The 14,444-nt window shown below is 45.4% G+C and overlaps 1 protein-coding gene across 1 annotated transcript; it reads right to left on the bottom strand.

Moving 5' to 3' along the window:
* Positions 1-11,549: 11,549 nt before the first annotated feature.
* Positions 11,550-12,485, bottom strand: LOC140915675 (olfactory receptor 51G2-like). Its single transcript, XM_073355794.1, has one exon. It carries the CDS (start codon positions 12,483-12,485, stop codon positions 11,550-11,552), a length of 936 nt encoding a protein of 311 aa, XP_073211895.1.
* Between the last annotated feature and the right edge of the window lie 1,959 nt (positions 12,486-14,444).

Here is a 14,444-nt window from a genome sequence, read left to right as displayed (position 1 = left end):
GGCTGGACTCTCTCACGTTCATAGAATCATAGAATATCAGGGTTGGAAGGGACCCCTGAAGGTCATCTAGTCCAACCCCCTGCTCAAAGCAGGACCAATTCCCAGTTAAATCATCCCAGCCAGGGCTTTGTCAAACCTGACCTTAAAAACCTGGAAGGAGATTCTACCACCTCCCTAGGTAACGCATTCCAGTGTTTCACCACCCTCTTAGTGAAAAAGTTTTTCCTAATATCCAATCTAAACCTTCCCCACTGCAACTTGAGACCATTACTCCTCGTTCTGTCATCTGCTACCATTGAGAACAGTCTAGAGCCAACCTCTTTGGAACCCCCTTTCAGGTAGTTGAAAGCAGCTATCAAATCCCCCCTCATTCTTCTCTTCTGCAGGCTAAACAATCCCAGCTCCCTCAGCCTCTCCTCATAACTCATGTGTTCCAGTCCCCTAATCATTTTTGTTGCCCTTCGCTGGACTCTCTCCAATTTATCCACATCCTTCTTGAAGTGTGGGGCCCAAAACTGGACACAGGACTCCAGATGAGGCCTCACCAATGTCGAATAGAGGGGAACGATCACGTCCCTTGATTTGCTCGCTATGCCCCTACTTATACATCCCAAAATGCCATTGGCCTTCTTGGCAACAAGGGCACACTGCTGACTCATATCCAGCTTCTCGTCCACTGTCACCCCTAGGTCCTTTTCCGCAGAACTGCTGCCTAGCCATTCGGTCCCTAGTCTGTAGCTGTGCATTGGGTTCTTCTGTCCTAAGTGCAGAACCCTGCACTTATCCTTATTGAACCTCATCAGATTTCTTTTGGCCCAATCCTCCAATTTGTCTAGGTCTTTCTGTATCCTATCCCTCCCCTCCAGCGTATCTACCACTCCTCCCAGTTTAGTATCATCCGCAAATTTGCTGAGAGTGCAATCCACACCGTCCTCCAGATCATTTATGAAGATATTGAACAAAACCGGCCCCAGGACCGACCCTTGGGGTACTCCACTTGATACCGGCTGCCAACTAGATATGGAGCCATTGATCACTACCCGTTGAGCCCGACAATCTAGCCAGCTTTCTACCCACCTTGTAGTGCATTCATCCAGCCCATACTTCCTTAACTTGCTGACAAGAATACTGTGGGAGACCGTGTCAAAAGCTTTGCTAAAGTCAAGAAACAATACATCCACTGCTTTCCCTTCATCCACAGAACCAGTAATCTCATCATAAAAGGCAATTAGATTAGTCAGGCATGGCCTTCCCTTGGTGAATCCATGCTGACTGTTCCTGATCACTTTCCTCTCATGCAAGTGCTTCAGGATTGATTCTTTGAGGACCTGCTCCATGATTTTTCCAGGGACTGAAGTGAGGCTGACTGGCCTGTAGTTCCCAGGATCCTCCTTCTTCCCTTTTTTAAAGATTGGCACTACATTCGCTTTTTTCCAGTCATCCGGGACTTCCCCGGTTCGCCACGAGTTTTCAAAGATAATGGCCAATGGCTCTGCAATCACAGCCGCCAATTCCTTCAGCACTCTCGGATGCAACTCGTCCGGCCCCATGGACTTGTGCACGTCCAGCTTTTCTAAATAGTCCCTAACCACCTCTATCTCCACAGAGGGCTGGCCATCTCTTCCCCATTTTGTGATGCCCAGCGCAGCAGTCTGGGAGCTGACCTTGTTAGTGAAAACAGAGGCAAAAAAAGCATTGAGTACATTAGCTTTTTCCACATCCTCTGTCACTAGGTTGCCTCCCTCATTCAGTAAGGGACCCACACATTCCTTGGCTTTCTTCTTGTTGCCAACATACCTGAAGAAACCCTTCTTGTTACTCTTGACATCTCTGGCTAGTTGCAGCTCCAGGTGCGATTTGGCCCTCCTGATAACATTCCTACATGCCCGATCAATATTTTTATACTCTTCCCTGGTCATATGTCCAACCTTCCACTTCTTGTAAGCTTCTTTTTTATGTTTAAGATCCGCTAGGATTTCACCATTAAGCCAAGCTGGTCGCCTGCCATATTTACTATTCTTTCGACACATCGGGATGGCTTGTCCCTGTAAACTCAACAGGGATTCCTTGAAATACAGCCAGCTCTCCTGGACTCCTTTCCCCTTCAAGTTAGTCCCCCAGGGGATCCTGGCCATCCGTTCCCTGAGGGAGTCAAAGTCTGCTTTCCTGAAGTCCAGGGTCCGTATCCTGCTGCTTACCTTTCTTCCCTGCGTCAGGATCCTGAACTCAACCAACTCATGGTCACTGCCTCCCAGATTCCCATCCACTTTTGCTTCCCCCACTAATTCTATCCGGTTTGTGAGCAGCAGGTCAAGAAAAGCGCCCCCCCCTAGTTGGCTCCTCTAGCACTTGCGCCAGGAAATTGTCCCCTACGCTTTCCAAAAACCTCCTGGATTGTCTATGTGCCGCTGTATTGCTCTCCCAGCAGATATCAGGAAAATTAAAGTCACCCATGAGAATAAGGGCATGCGATCTAGTAGCTTCCGTGAGCTGCCGGAAGAAAGCCTCATCTACCTCATCCCCCTGGTCCGGTGGTCTATAGCAGACTCCCACCACTACATCACTCTTGTTGCACACACTTCTAAACTTAATCCAGAGACACTCAGGTTTTTCTGCAGTTTCGTACCGGAGCTCTGAGCAGTCATACTGCTCCCTTACATACAGTGCTATTCCCCCACCTTTTCTGCCCTGCCTGTCCTTCCTGAACAGTTTATAACCATCCATGACAGTACTCCAGTCATGTGAGTTATCCCACCAAGTCTCTGTTATTCCGATCACGTCATAGTTACTTGACATCATCAGGACCTCCAGTTCTCCCTGCTTGTTTACAAGGCTTTGTGCATTTGTATATAAGCACTTGAGATAACCTGTTGATCACCCCTCATTCCCAGTATGAGGCAGGAGCCCTCCCCTCACAGACATTCCTGCCTGTGCTTCCTCCCGGTATCCCGCTTTCCCACTTACCTCAGGGCTTTGGTCTCCTTCCCCCGGTGAACCTAGTTTAAAGCCCTCCTCACTAGGTTAGCCAGCCTGCTGGCAAAGATGCTCTTCCCTCTCTTCGTAAGATGGAGCCCGTCTCTGCCCAGCACTCCTCCTTCATGGAACACCATCCCATGGTCAAAGAAACCAAAGCCTTCTCTCCGACACCACCTGCGTAGCCATTCGTTGACTTCCACGATTCGACGCTCCCTACCAAGGCCTTTTCCTTCCACGGGGAGGATGGACGAGAACACCACTTGCGCCTCCAACTCCTTTATCCTACGTTGCTCTGCTGGAGACACAGCCAGCCTCTCCAGGCAATGTTGTCACCCAATATTAGAGCAGGTTGTGCCACACACTGAAGTGAGCTACCTGATTGCTTTAATTAAGCCACTCAAGGACAAATAGGAGACCAGAGCTAATTTCACAGTTCTGCAAAGTTGCTGGAGTATAAACCCAGAATTATACAGACTTGGACTGCACAGAGGTCTGTACAATGAAAACTTCTTACTATAGGTCTCTTTCTCCTTGATGTGGGATAGATTGGTCTTTGTTTGCAGAGCTGAGATTTTAACAGACACTTAACTCAAAATACACAGGTTATGATAAAATATAAAACAAGTTTATTAACTACAGAAAGATAGATGTTATGTGATTATAAGTGATAGAAAACAGATCAAAGCAAATTACCTAAGGCTACCATACTAGATAGGATATGGAATGGCAGTTTCTCACCCTGACTGATGATACAAACAGTCCACCAAGTTTTTATATGCAGGCTAGAAATCCCTTTGGCCTGGGACCACTGCTTCCCTAATTCAGTCTTTGTTCTGTCAGGGTTTGCAAGAAGTCTCTTGCCTGTGGAGTGAGGCCAAGAGATGATATCATCCTCCACTTCATAAAGTCTTTCCTTACGGTGGGAACCCTTTGTTTCAAGCCAAGTTCCATGTCAGTCTGTGGAAAAATACAGGTACCAAAATGAAGTCCAGTGTCATGTGCTCTGGTGCCCTGCCCTTGCATGCCTTGCTGAGTCATAGCAGCCATTACTGATAGACTGGCTGAAATGTTCACAGGGTGGTTAACCTCTTCCCTCGTTCATTGTCTTTGTTGATGAGCCAACAGCCCTGTCTAGCTTCTTCATGGCTGTTCCAGAAAGGCTAGTTGTGGGTGTTACCAAGAGGTAGCACATCTGAAGTACAAATACATAGTCATTATGCATAACTTCAGGTACAAAAATGATACATGGATGCCAATAGGATAATCATATTCAGTAAATCATAACTTTTCCAAAGACACTTCACAAGACATATCTTGTACTTGATGCATCATAATTATGTTATAATCATCTCATAATCATACCACTATGATGAGTATTGGGTGCTGCATCACAACCTCCTCCATTTACACATCAGTGTGGGACAGTTCCTCAGATTTGTCACCTAAAAAGAAAAGGAGTACTTGTGGCACCTTAGAGAATAACCAATTTATTTGAGCATGAGCTTTCGTGAGCTACAGCTCACTTCATCAGATGCATACCGTGGAAACTGCAGCAGACTTTATATACACACAGAGAATATGAAACAATACCTCCTCCCACCCCACTGTCCTGCTGGTAATAGCTTATCTAAAGTGATCATCAGGTTGGGCCATTTCCAGCACAAATCCAGGTTTTCTCACCCTCCACCCCCCCACACAAATTCACTCTCCTGCTGGTGATAGCCCATCCAAAGTGACAACTCTTTACACAATGTGCATGATAATCAAGGTGGGCCATTTCCAGCACAAATCCAGGTTTTCTCACACACACCCCCACCCCCATACACAAACAAACTCACTCTCCTGCTGGTAATAGCTCATCCAAACTGACCACTCTCCAAGTTTACGGTTTAACTTGGATTTAAACTTGGAGAGTGGTCAGTTTGGATGAGCTATTACCAGCAGGAGAGTGAGTTTGTGTGTGTGTGGGGGGGGGGGGGCGGAGGGTGAGAAAACCTGGATTTGTGCTGGAAATGGCCCAACCTGATGATCACTTTAGATAAGCTATTACCAGCAGGACAGTGGGGTGGGAGGGGGTATTGTTTCATATTCTCTGTGTGTATATAAAGTCTGCTGCAGTTTCCACGGTATGCATCCGATGAAGTGAGCTGTAGCTCACGAAAGCTCATGCTCAAATAAATTGGTTAGTCTCTAAGGTGCCACAAGTACTCCTTTTCTTTTTGCGAATAAAGACTAACACGGCTGTTACTCTGACACCTAAAAAGAATGGCTCAGGTGTGGGAATCTCCCTCACATCCTCTGCAGTGAAGACGAATGCAAAGAATTCATTTAGCCTCTCTGCAACAGCCTCATCTTCCTTGACTGCTCCTTTAGCACCTCAATCGTCCAGTGGCCCCACTAATTGCTTGGCAGGCTTCCTGCTGCTGATGTACTTTTTAAAAAAAAATTGCTGGTTTTTGTATCTCTTGCTAGTTGTTCTTCAGATCTTTTAAACTAGGTATGCAGTATTGTCATACCCCATTCAAAACTTATGAGTCACACTCCAAAAAATCATGAGATTGGATTAAAAGGATGAAACATAAAAATATTCTAATGTGCACTTTGTTTTCATTTGCTTTTGCTTTCTGGGCCTCGGGGGTGCACCTACTACAGTTTTTCAACTTTTCTGCAACTCACTTTTTGAAATAAACTTTTTAAAGAAAACTGAAAGCTGAGATTCCCGTGCAGTGTCTTGATCCCAGAAAATGGGGCTTTAAGACAGTCAGGAAATAGTGTGAACAGGGCCACTGACTAGGCAGGGGGGGGCAAAGGGAACAGCTGCCCCAGTGCCTGATTATTTAAAAGGGCCAGGGATTCCCAGCCGCTACTGCCGCTACTGGAGTAGTAGCAATGGCCGAAGCCAGAGGCCCTTTAAATTGTTGCCAGAACCCTGGTCTGTGCTTAAGGGCTGACTGGAGGAGGCTAGCCCGCAGCCCCACCCCTTCTGCCCAAGGCCCCGCCCCTTCCAGGGGCCTGGAGCCATACCTCCCACACCTTGACCAGGGCCTGGCTAAGTCTGTCAGTCCCCTTGAGTGTGAGACTCTCAATAAAATCCCAAGAGGAGGCACTTCTGGCCATATCTGAAGTGAAGCACCCACAAACAAAGACTATTGGACTATTCTGGTCACAAAGTCCATCACTGGCAGAGATGTTATTTCCCTCTGCACTGGTCTACAGAGCTTCCTGCTGTAACGAACAGGGCTATGGCACAGACAGCCAGACATGTTGGTGACTGGCTCGCAGAGTCACTGGTTCTTGAGGCATAGCTCAGAGGATCATGCACATTCTTAATAAAAATGAGTGTGACCCAAGACCAGCTCCAAGTGCCTACAGCTAGCTCTCTGTAGGACCCAAAAAATTCCTTCCCCCATAAACTTGGTGATGATGGTAATTGGGATGCAGGATGTGAGGTCTATTTCCATTGCTAGATCAGCTCTCACTGCTCATGGAACAGGATGGGGTCAGGATCAGAGCGAGGGGTAGCCAAGCAGGGCTCTGTTTGGCCAGGCAATGCTCTTCAGATCCTTCAGCCTCTGAAAGAATGTCCTGATTCCCCCTCTTTCTGCCAAGCTGCAGGAGGGGCCCAGAACTCCCTTGTCAAAGGTGCTGTGCTAATGATAGGCCTCATCACCAAGGGGTTTTGGGAAGAGTTCAGGTTCTCCACCCAGTGCCCCAAACTCTCCTTATGAAGCAAACAAAGCTGAAATTTCCTTAAGGCACTTAGCTCTGGTCCCAATTATTCGAGCATCCGAGGGTTTCACAATCTGTAACATATTTGCCAGTACAACACTCTGTGTGGCAGGGCAGTGCTATTAAAACCACTGGGTAGATCCCAAGGCTAGAAGGCACCATTGTGACCACTTAGCCTGTCCCCCTGTATAGCACAGGCCAGAGACCTGATCCACAATAACAGAGCAGAACTGTTAGCATAACATCCTTCCTTGATTTAACAATTCTCCGTGCTGGAGAATGTACTACATTTTCTAAATTGTTCCCATGGTGTTACAAATATAAAGGGAAGGGTAACCACCTTTCTGCATACAGTACTATAAAATCCCTCCTGGCCAAAGACAAAATCCTTTCACCTGTAAAAGGATAAGAAGCGAAGGTAACCTCACTGGCACCTGACCCAAAACGGCCAATGAGGGGACAAGATACTTTCAAATCTGGACGGGGGTGGGACAAAGGATCTATTTGTGTGATGCTTTTGCCAGGAACAGATCAGGAATGCAGCCTTCCAACTCCTGTTAAATTAGTAAATAATCGAGCTAGAAATGCATTAGATTTCCTTTTGTTTAATGGCTGGTAAAATAAGCTGTGCTGGATGGAATGTATAGTCCTGTCTTTGTGTCTTTTTGTAACTTAAGGTTTGCCAAGAGGGATTCTCTATATTTTGAATCTGATAACCCTGTAAGATATTTACCATCCTGATCTTACAGAGGTGATTCTTTTACTTTTTCTTTAATTAAAATTATTTTTTAAGAACCTGATTGCTTTATCATTGTTCTTAAGATCCAAGGATTTGGGTCTGTGTTCACCTGTACAAATTGGTGAGGATTATTATCATGCCTCCCCAGGAAAGTGGGTGTAGGGCTTGGGGGGATATTTTGGGGGAAGACGTCTCCAAGTGGGCTCTTCCCCTGTTCTTTGTTTAACGCGCTTGGTGGTGGCAGCATATGGTTCAAGGACAAGGCAAAGTTTGTATTTTGGGGAAGTTTTTAACCTAAACTGATAAGAATAAGCTTAGGGGGTCTTTCATGCAGGTCCCCACATCTCTACCCTAGAGTTCAGAGTGGGGAAGGAACCTTGACACATGGTAAATATCCTCACTGTGAAAAGAATTATACCTTAGTTCCAGTCTTAATGTGTCTAGCTTCAGCTTTCAGACATTGGATCCTGTTATAACATTCTCTGATAGATTGAAGAGGCAATTGTTAGATATTTGTTCCCCAGGCAAGTACTTACAGGCTGTGATCAAGTCACCTTTAACCTTCTCTTCAATAAGCTAAATATATTGCACTCATTGAGTTTATCACTATAAGGCAAGTTTTCTAATATTGTAATAATTCTTGTGTCTCTTCTCTGACCCCTTTCCAAAGAATAAACTTCCTTCCTGAACTGTAATCACCAGAACTGGAAACAATATTCCAGCTGGAAAAAGGCTATTGTAGTGCCCATCTTTAAAAAAGGGAAGAAGGAGGATCCTGGGAACTACAGGCCAGTCAGCCTCACCTCAGTCCCTGGAAAAATCATGGTGCACATCCTCAAGGAATCAATTCTGAAGCACTTAGAGGAGAGGAAAGTGATCAGGAACAGTCAGCATAGATTCACCAAGAGCAAGTCATGCCTGACTAATCTAATTGCCTTCTATAATGAGATAACTGGCTCTGTGGATGAGGGGAAAGCAGTGGACATGTTGTTCCTTGACGTTAACAAAGGTTTTGACACGGTCTCCCACAGTATTCATGCCAGCAAGTTAAAGAAGTATGGGTTGAATGAATGGACTATAAGGTGAATAGAAAGCTGGCTAGATTGTCGGGCTCAATGGGTAGTGATCAATGGCTCCATATTTAGTTGGCAGCTGGTATCATGCGGAGTGCCCTAAGGGTTGTCCTGGGTCCGGTTTTGTTCAATATCTTCATTAATGATCTGGAAGATAGCATGGATTGCACCCTCACAAGTTTGCAGATGACACTAAACTGGGAGGAGTGGTAGATACGCTTGAGGGTAGGGATAGGATACAGAGGGACCTAAACAAATTAGAGGTTTGGGCCAAAAGAAATCTGATGAGGTTCAACAAGAACAAGTGTAGAGTCCTGCACTTAGGATGGAAGAATCCAATGCACCACTACAGACTAGGGACTGACTGGCTTGGCAGCAGTTCTGCAGAAATGGATCTAGGGGTTACAGTGGACGAAAAGCTGGATATGAGTCAACAGTGTGCCCTTGTTGCCAAAAAGTCCAATGGCATTTTGGGATGTATAAGTAGGGGCATTGCCAGCAGATCGAGGGACCTGATCATTCCCCTCTATTCAACATTGATGAGGCTTCATCTGGAGTACTGTGTCCAGTTTTGGGCCCCACACTACGAGAAGGAAGTGGAGAAATTGGAAAAAGTCCAGCAAAGGGCAACAAAAATGATTAGGGGTCTGGAACACATGACTTATGAGGAGAGGTTGAGGAAACTGGGATTGTTTAATCTGTGGAAGAGAAGAATGAGGGGGGATTTGATAGCTGCTTTCAACTACCTGAAAGGGGGTTCCAAAGGGGAAGGGTCTGGACTGTTCTCAGTGGTAGCAGATGACAGAACAAGGAGTAACGGTCTCAAGTTGCAGTGGGGGAGGTTTAGGTTGGATATTAGGAAAATCCTTTTCACTAGGAGGGTGGTGAAACACTGGAATGGGTTACCTAGGGAGGTGGTGGAATCTCTTTCCTTTGAGGTTTTTAAGATCAGACTTGACAAAGCCCTGGCTCGGATGATTTAGTTAGGGATTGGTCCTGTTTTGAGCAGGGGGTCGGACTAGATGACCTCCTGAGGTCCCTTCCAACCCTGATATTCTATGATTCTATGAACAGGGGTGGCACCAGTGCCAAATACAGAGGTAAAATAACCTCTTTACTTCTACTTGACAGTCCCCTAGTTGTACATCCCAGATTGCACAAGCTTTTTCAGCCATCGTGTTGCACTCGGAGGTCATGTTCCGCTCATTATCCACAATGACCCTCAAGTCTTTTTCAGTGTCACTGTTTCCCAGCATTGGGTCCCTCATCAGGTAAGGATGGCCAGCATCCCTTCTTCCAAGATGTATACCTTTACACAGAGCTCTATTAAAACACACATTGCTAAGGCATAGAGGGACAAATTGTATTGCCCAAGGTCACAGAAGGAATCTGTGGAAGAGCCTGGAACTGAAGCCAGTTTTTCTGATACCCAGGATAACACTTTAACCCCTGATCCATCCTTTCTCTCTGGGATTAATGGCTGAGCAGGGTGAAGCTGCCGGTTAAGCATACTGAGATGACCAGAAACTCAGGGAATTAAGCTTCGATGACATCATTAAACAGGAACCCAAGATCATTTCCTTTTCCAGATGATTACACTGAGTTATGCTTTCTCCTGAATCTACTGAGGGACAAATCCATTGGCCAGGGCCCATAAGAGGGTCATAGCAGACAAACAATTCCACATGAGCTCCCAGGATGTCTTTCTCCTCTGTCATTTCCAGTTTACCTTCAGCTGTATAAAAAGGGGCATAGAGAGTAGAAGTAGGGAAGACTGGGACGTGACTTGAAGACAGTATACAAGCACTTTCACAGGGATAAAATATCAGCCACAAATGGGCTCTTTAATCTAGCAGCGAAAGGTATAACAAGACTCAATGGGTGAAAATTGAAGCCAGACAAATTAAATTTGGAAATGAGGAAAACATTTTTAACAGTGAGGGTACTTAACCAGTGGAAAAAAGAGCCAAGGAAAGTGGTGGATTCTCCTGATACCTCCAGACCAAGACTGGATGCCTTCCTGGAAGATACACTTTAGATGAGCACAAGTGATGCGATAGTCAAGCACAAGTCACTGAGCTCAATACGAGGGCAACTGGGTTAAATTCTGCGGCTTGTGCTCTACAGGATGTCAGATTGGATCAGTTGTTATCTAATTGATTTGAACATACCCCCTTCTTTGTGTCTGTCAAAGTTCATGCTCCCCCCACCACATAAATATATATACTGATATATGCAGGGGCGAGGCTTCAATTGAATCAGTTTCAGTTTCTTTTTTTTTTCATTTGAGGGTTTTTTTGGTTCATGAATGAGCCTATAATCTGTTGGAATAAGAGCAAAAGCAGATCTGTGACTGTGGTAGCTGCTTACAATGAAAGGTGCACAACATGCCAGAGACAATGGATCCATGAGAAAATGGTTTTAAAATAAAAGGCAGATGTCACACGTCTACACTCATCTATCTCACTTTTCACAACAAGCTAAATTAGACATGCTTTGGTCTTGATATATATAGAGAGAACTGCCCCAATTTACATTCTTTTGGGAAGCCCCCCTTGACCCATCATTTCCCACTAAGCCCTACTCCATGCTCCTCCACTTCCCCAAACTCTGTCCCCAGGCCAGGCCAGAGCTGGGCTGTGGTAAGAGCTACCCAGGGAACCCAGGCCTCTGTGGTGAGCCCCTGACTCTCCAACTTACCTGGATTATATATCCTGGGGTCAGGAACACAGGCTGGTGGTTTCTCTCGGGCCTTCAAGTTACCTGTCCAGGGCAGATGGAGGGTCTGGGACTCCCCACAGTGGCACTGGTTGCTTGGAAAGCTCTTACCAAGGCCTGGCTCTGGCTTCCAGCCTGGAGCGGGGACAGAGGCTCAGATAAAAAGCAGAAGCAGGGGGTGGGAACTTGCGAGAAGAGATAGAACAGAGTGAGGGGCCTTGGGGGAAGAGAATTCAGGATGGAATGGGTGGCTGTGGCCCATGTTTTTCATCCCCCGTGTCACCAGTGAGGGAGCCAGCTGATTAACTGACCCTTCACTTGATGAACACTCTGATTATTCTCGCACGAAGATGTTTACTTTTCACACTGTACACAATTGGATGAATCAGGGGAGGAACCAGCCGGTAGACATAGCCCAGGAGAATCTGAAGCAAGTGAGAAGAGCTATTCCCGAATCTGTGTATCAGAGCCAGACCAATCTCTGGTATATAGAAGAGCAGGACGGCACAGAGGTGGGAGACACAGGTGTTCAGGGCCGTAAGGCACTCCATGGGGGATGCGACGCTCAGCACCGTTTTGATGATCATCACATAAGAGAGGAAGATGAGCAGCGAGTCCAAACCCATCGTTGAGATTGCAGCAGACAAGCCATAGATGTTATTCACTGTGATATCCGAACAAGCCATTTTCATGACGTCCTGGTGCAGACAATAGGAATGGGAGAGGACATTGGCTCCACAGTATTGGTATCGTTTAAGGAGAAAGGGGAGTGGGAATACTACGGCCACTGATCTTAGCACAAACACCAGTCCCATCTTTGCTACTCTCTGCGGAGTTAAGATGGAAGTATATCTCAGTGGGTTACAGATTGCAATGAAGCGGTCAAATGACATCAACAAAAGCACAGAGGATTCCATGCACTGAAGGGAGTGGATGAAGAAGAGCTGGGCAAAACACGCATCAAGGCTGATGTCCCTAGAGTTAAACAAGAATATGCCCAGTATCGTTGGTATGGTGGCTATCAATAAGCCAAGGTCTGTGATTGCCAACATGGAAAGGAAAATGTACATGGGTTCATGGAGGTTTGGATCTGTTTTTATAATGAACAGAATGACTGAATTTCCTACTATCGAAATGGCATACATTAAGCAAAAGGGGATAGAGATCCAGGGATGGACATCTTCCTGCCCAGGTGTTCCAGTGAGAAGGAACACTGCAGAATTTGATTTGGTGTCATTGACAGCTGACATAATGGACTGGGCAGGTCAGAGGAGTTTTGAACTTTTCTTCCTGAAAGGAAAAAGAACAGGATGATATTTAATGATATTTAATGAGACATCTTTCTGTTCTCAATGGAGGTCTAGAGACTCCCAGGAGCTCAATGAAGATGAGGAAAAACATTGTCTTGGATTTACACCACTGAAAGAAAGATAGGTACTGCCAGACTGGATCAGACCTGCAGTCCATCTAGCACAGTATCCAGTGGCCAGTTCCAGATTCATCAGAGGAAGGTGGAAGAAGTCCTCCAATATGCACCTATGAGATAACCTGCTCCCAGGGAAAATGCCCCCACGACAGCTACTCATTGGCCATATTTTGTGGTGTAAATCAGAAAGGTTAGAGCCCCTCCAAGACTATTTTTTAAAAAATCCTCCCAACTGTAATTGGATTTTATGGTTAGCCATATGAATTTCCAGTCCCCTTTGAATCTTGCTAAGGTCTTGGCACCATTGATACGTTGAGACTGGTAGTTCCATAGGCTACTTGAACACTGTGTAATTTTACAGTTGTGACCTTCCCAGAGACACCTTTTCTGGCCCTCCACTTCTGAGTGTGGTCCATTGTATCATGAAGTGTTCTAACACATGGGCTGTGCATGGTGAAAACGGTCATTATATTTCCCCCCCTGCTTTGAAGCTATTTATAAATGCATTTAATTGTCTCATTAATATCTTTTTTATTTTCTCCACTCCAGAGAGTTGCAGGGGGATTGCATTCATGACCCTGAGTATAAGCATTAGAAACAGCTTCTGGGTTCACTGAACAAAGAGTTAATAGCACAAACCCATTGTAAACAGTATTTGGAGTATTTCTGAAATGCTTTCTAAAGAAAAACCCATTAAGAAAGAAAGTTACCGCTGTTTCTTCCTGTAGAGAGTCCAACAACTCTGCTGCTGGCTTTCGATATACATGCATGTCCTGAAAGTTTGGTTTGTAATATTTGTCTTACAATGAAAAGATTTGGCATAATATTTACTTTAGCACACACATGTCAACCCATTCTTTTCCCTCTGATCTTTTTTCAGAGGTGATTTTTCAGGTTAGAGTGGGATTTAAAATGTAGCGTCTGTCACCTGGATTTCTTCAGAACCTGTAAAGATCAGTGTCTCAGCCCTCAATCAGTCGCTTGTCAGCAAACAGAAGTCTAGTAGCTCCTCTGTCCCTGGATTAATAGCTGACTGGTTCTCCACAGGTGATGTTCTGTCAGTCTGTAGCCTCTATCCGGGGTGGTAACAGGCATTGGGATCAGTATGTAAAATATACATTCCCTGAGATCTCACTTTCTAGTACATAGTAACCCCAGCAGCTGTTATTCAGGCATGATGAGGGTTTTCAGGAAGTGGATTTGAAAGTCAAATGCATGAGTATACATGGAAATGGAACTTCATTTCCCACATGAAAGTAGTCTGTTGTTCTCTCTCACTCGCTCTTTGACTGTCTATGTCCTGTATTCATAAAATATGTAGCACCCATGACCGGCATTGTGACAGACATGGAGCTGAGCTGCCATAATGAATGTGTATGTAAAACCCAGTTCTGGGGATGTTTGCTGTATATCTATATTGGGTTAGCTATTAGGATATTTATATGATGGCTATATTCATGAAACCAATATGGCTCATCTTAGTTTAATGGCAGGTGGCAGGAAAACGAGCAGGATGGGAAACAGCAGCTCAAGAAAAGCCATCTCTCAGTCAGCAATTCAGAGAGGTTGAGGGATCACACCAGAGCTACAATGTGGGAAGAGCCTATCAGACTCAGCCTGCCTGGGATCCCATCACTATGGGAGGGCTTGAGGTAAGACTGTTGTTTGAAAACTATCATTCTCCCAAGTTACACTTTATTCCTAATGTTCAGATTAAACAGTATTTTGGTTCAAAAAGTCTGGCGGTCACTCATCTCACCACTACTCACAGCCTTCCAGAGGG

This window comes from Lepidochelys kempii, chromosome 1 (genome assembly GCF_965140265.1).
Source record: "Lepidochelys kempii isolate rLepKem1 chromosome 1, rLepKem1.hap2, whole genome shotgun sequence".
Taxonomy (NCBI): domain Eukaryota; kingdom Metazoa; phylum Chordata; order Testudines; family Cheloniidae; genus Lepidochelys; species Lepidochelys kempii.
The sequence above is the reverse complement of the archived record's forward strand: the minus strand, read 5'-3'. Positions and strand labels throughout refer to the sequence as shown.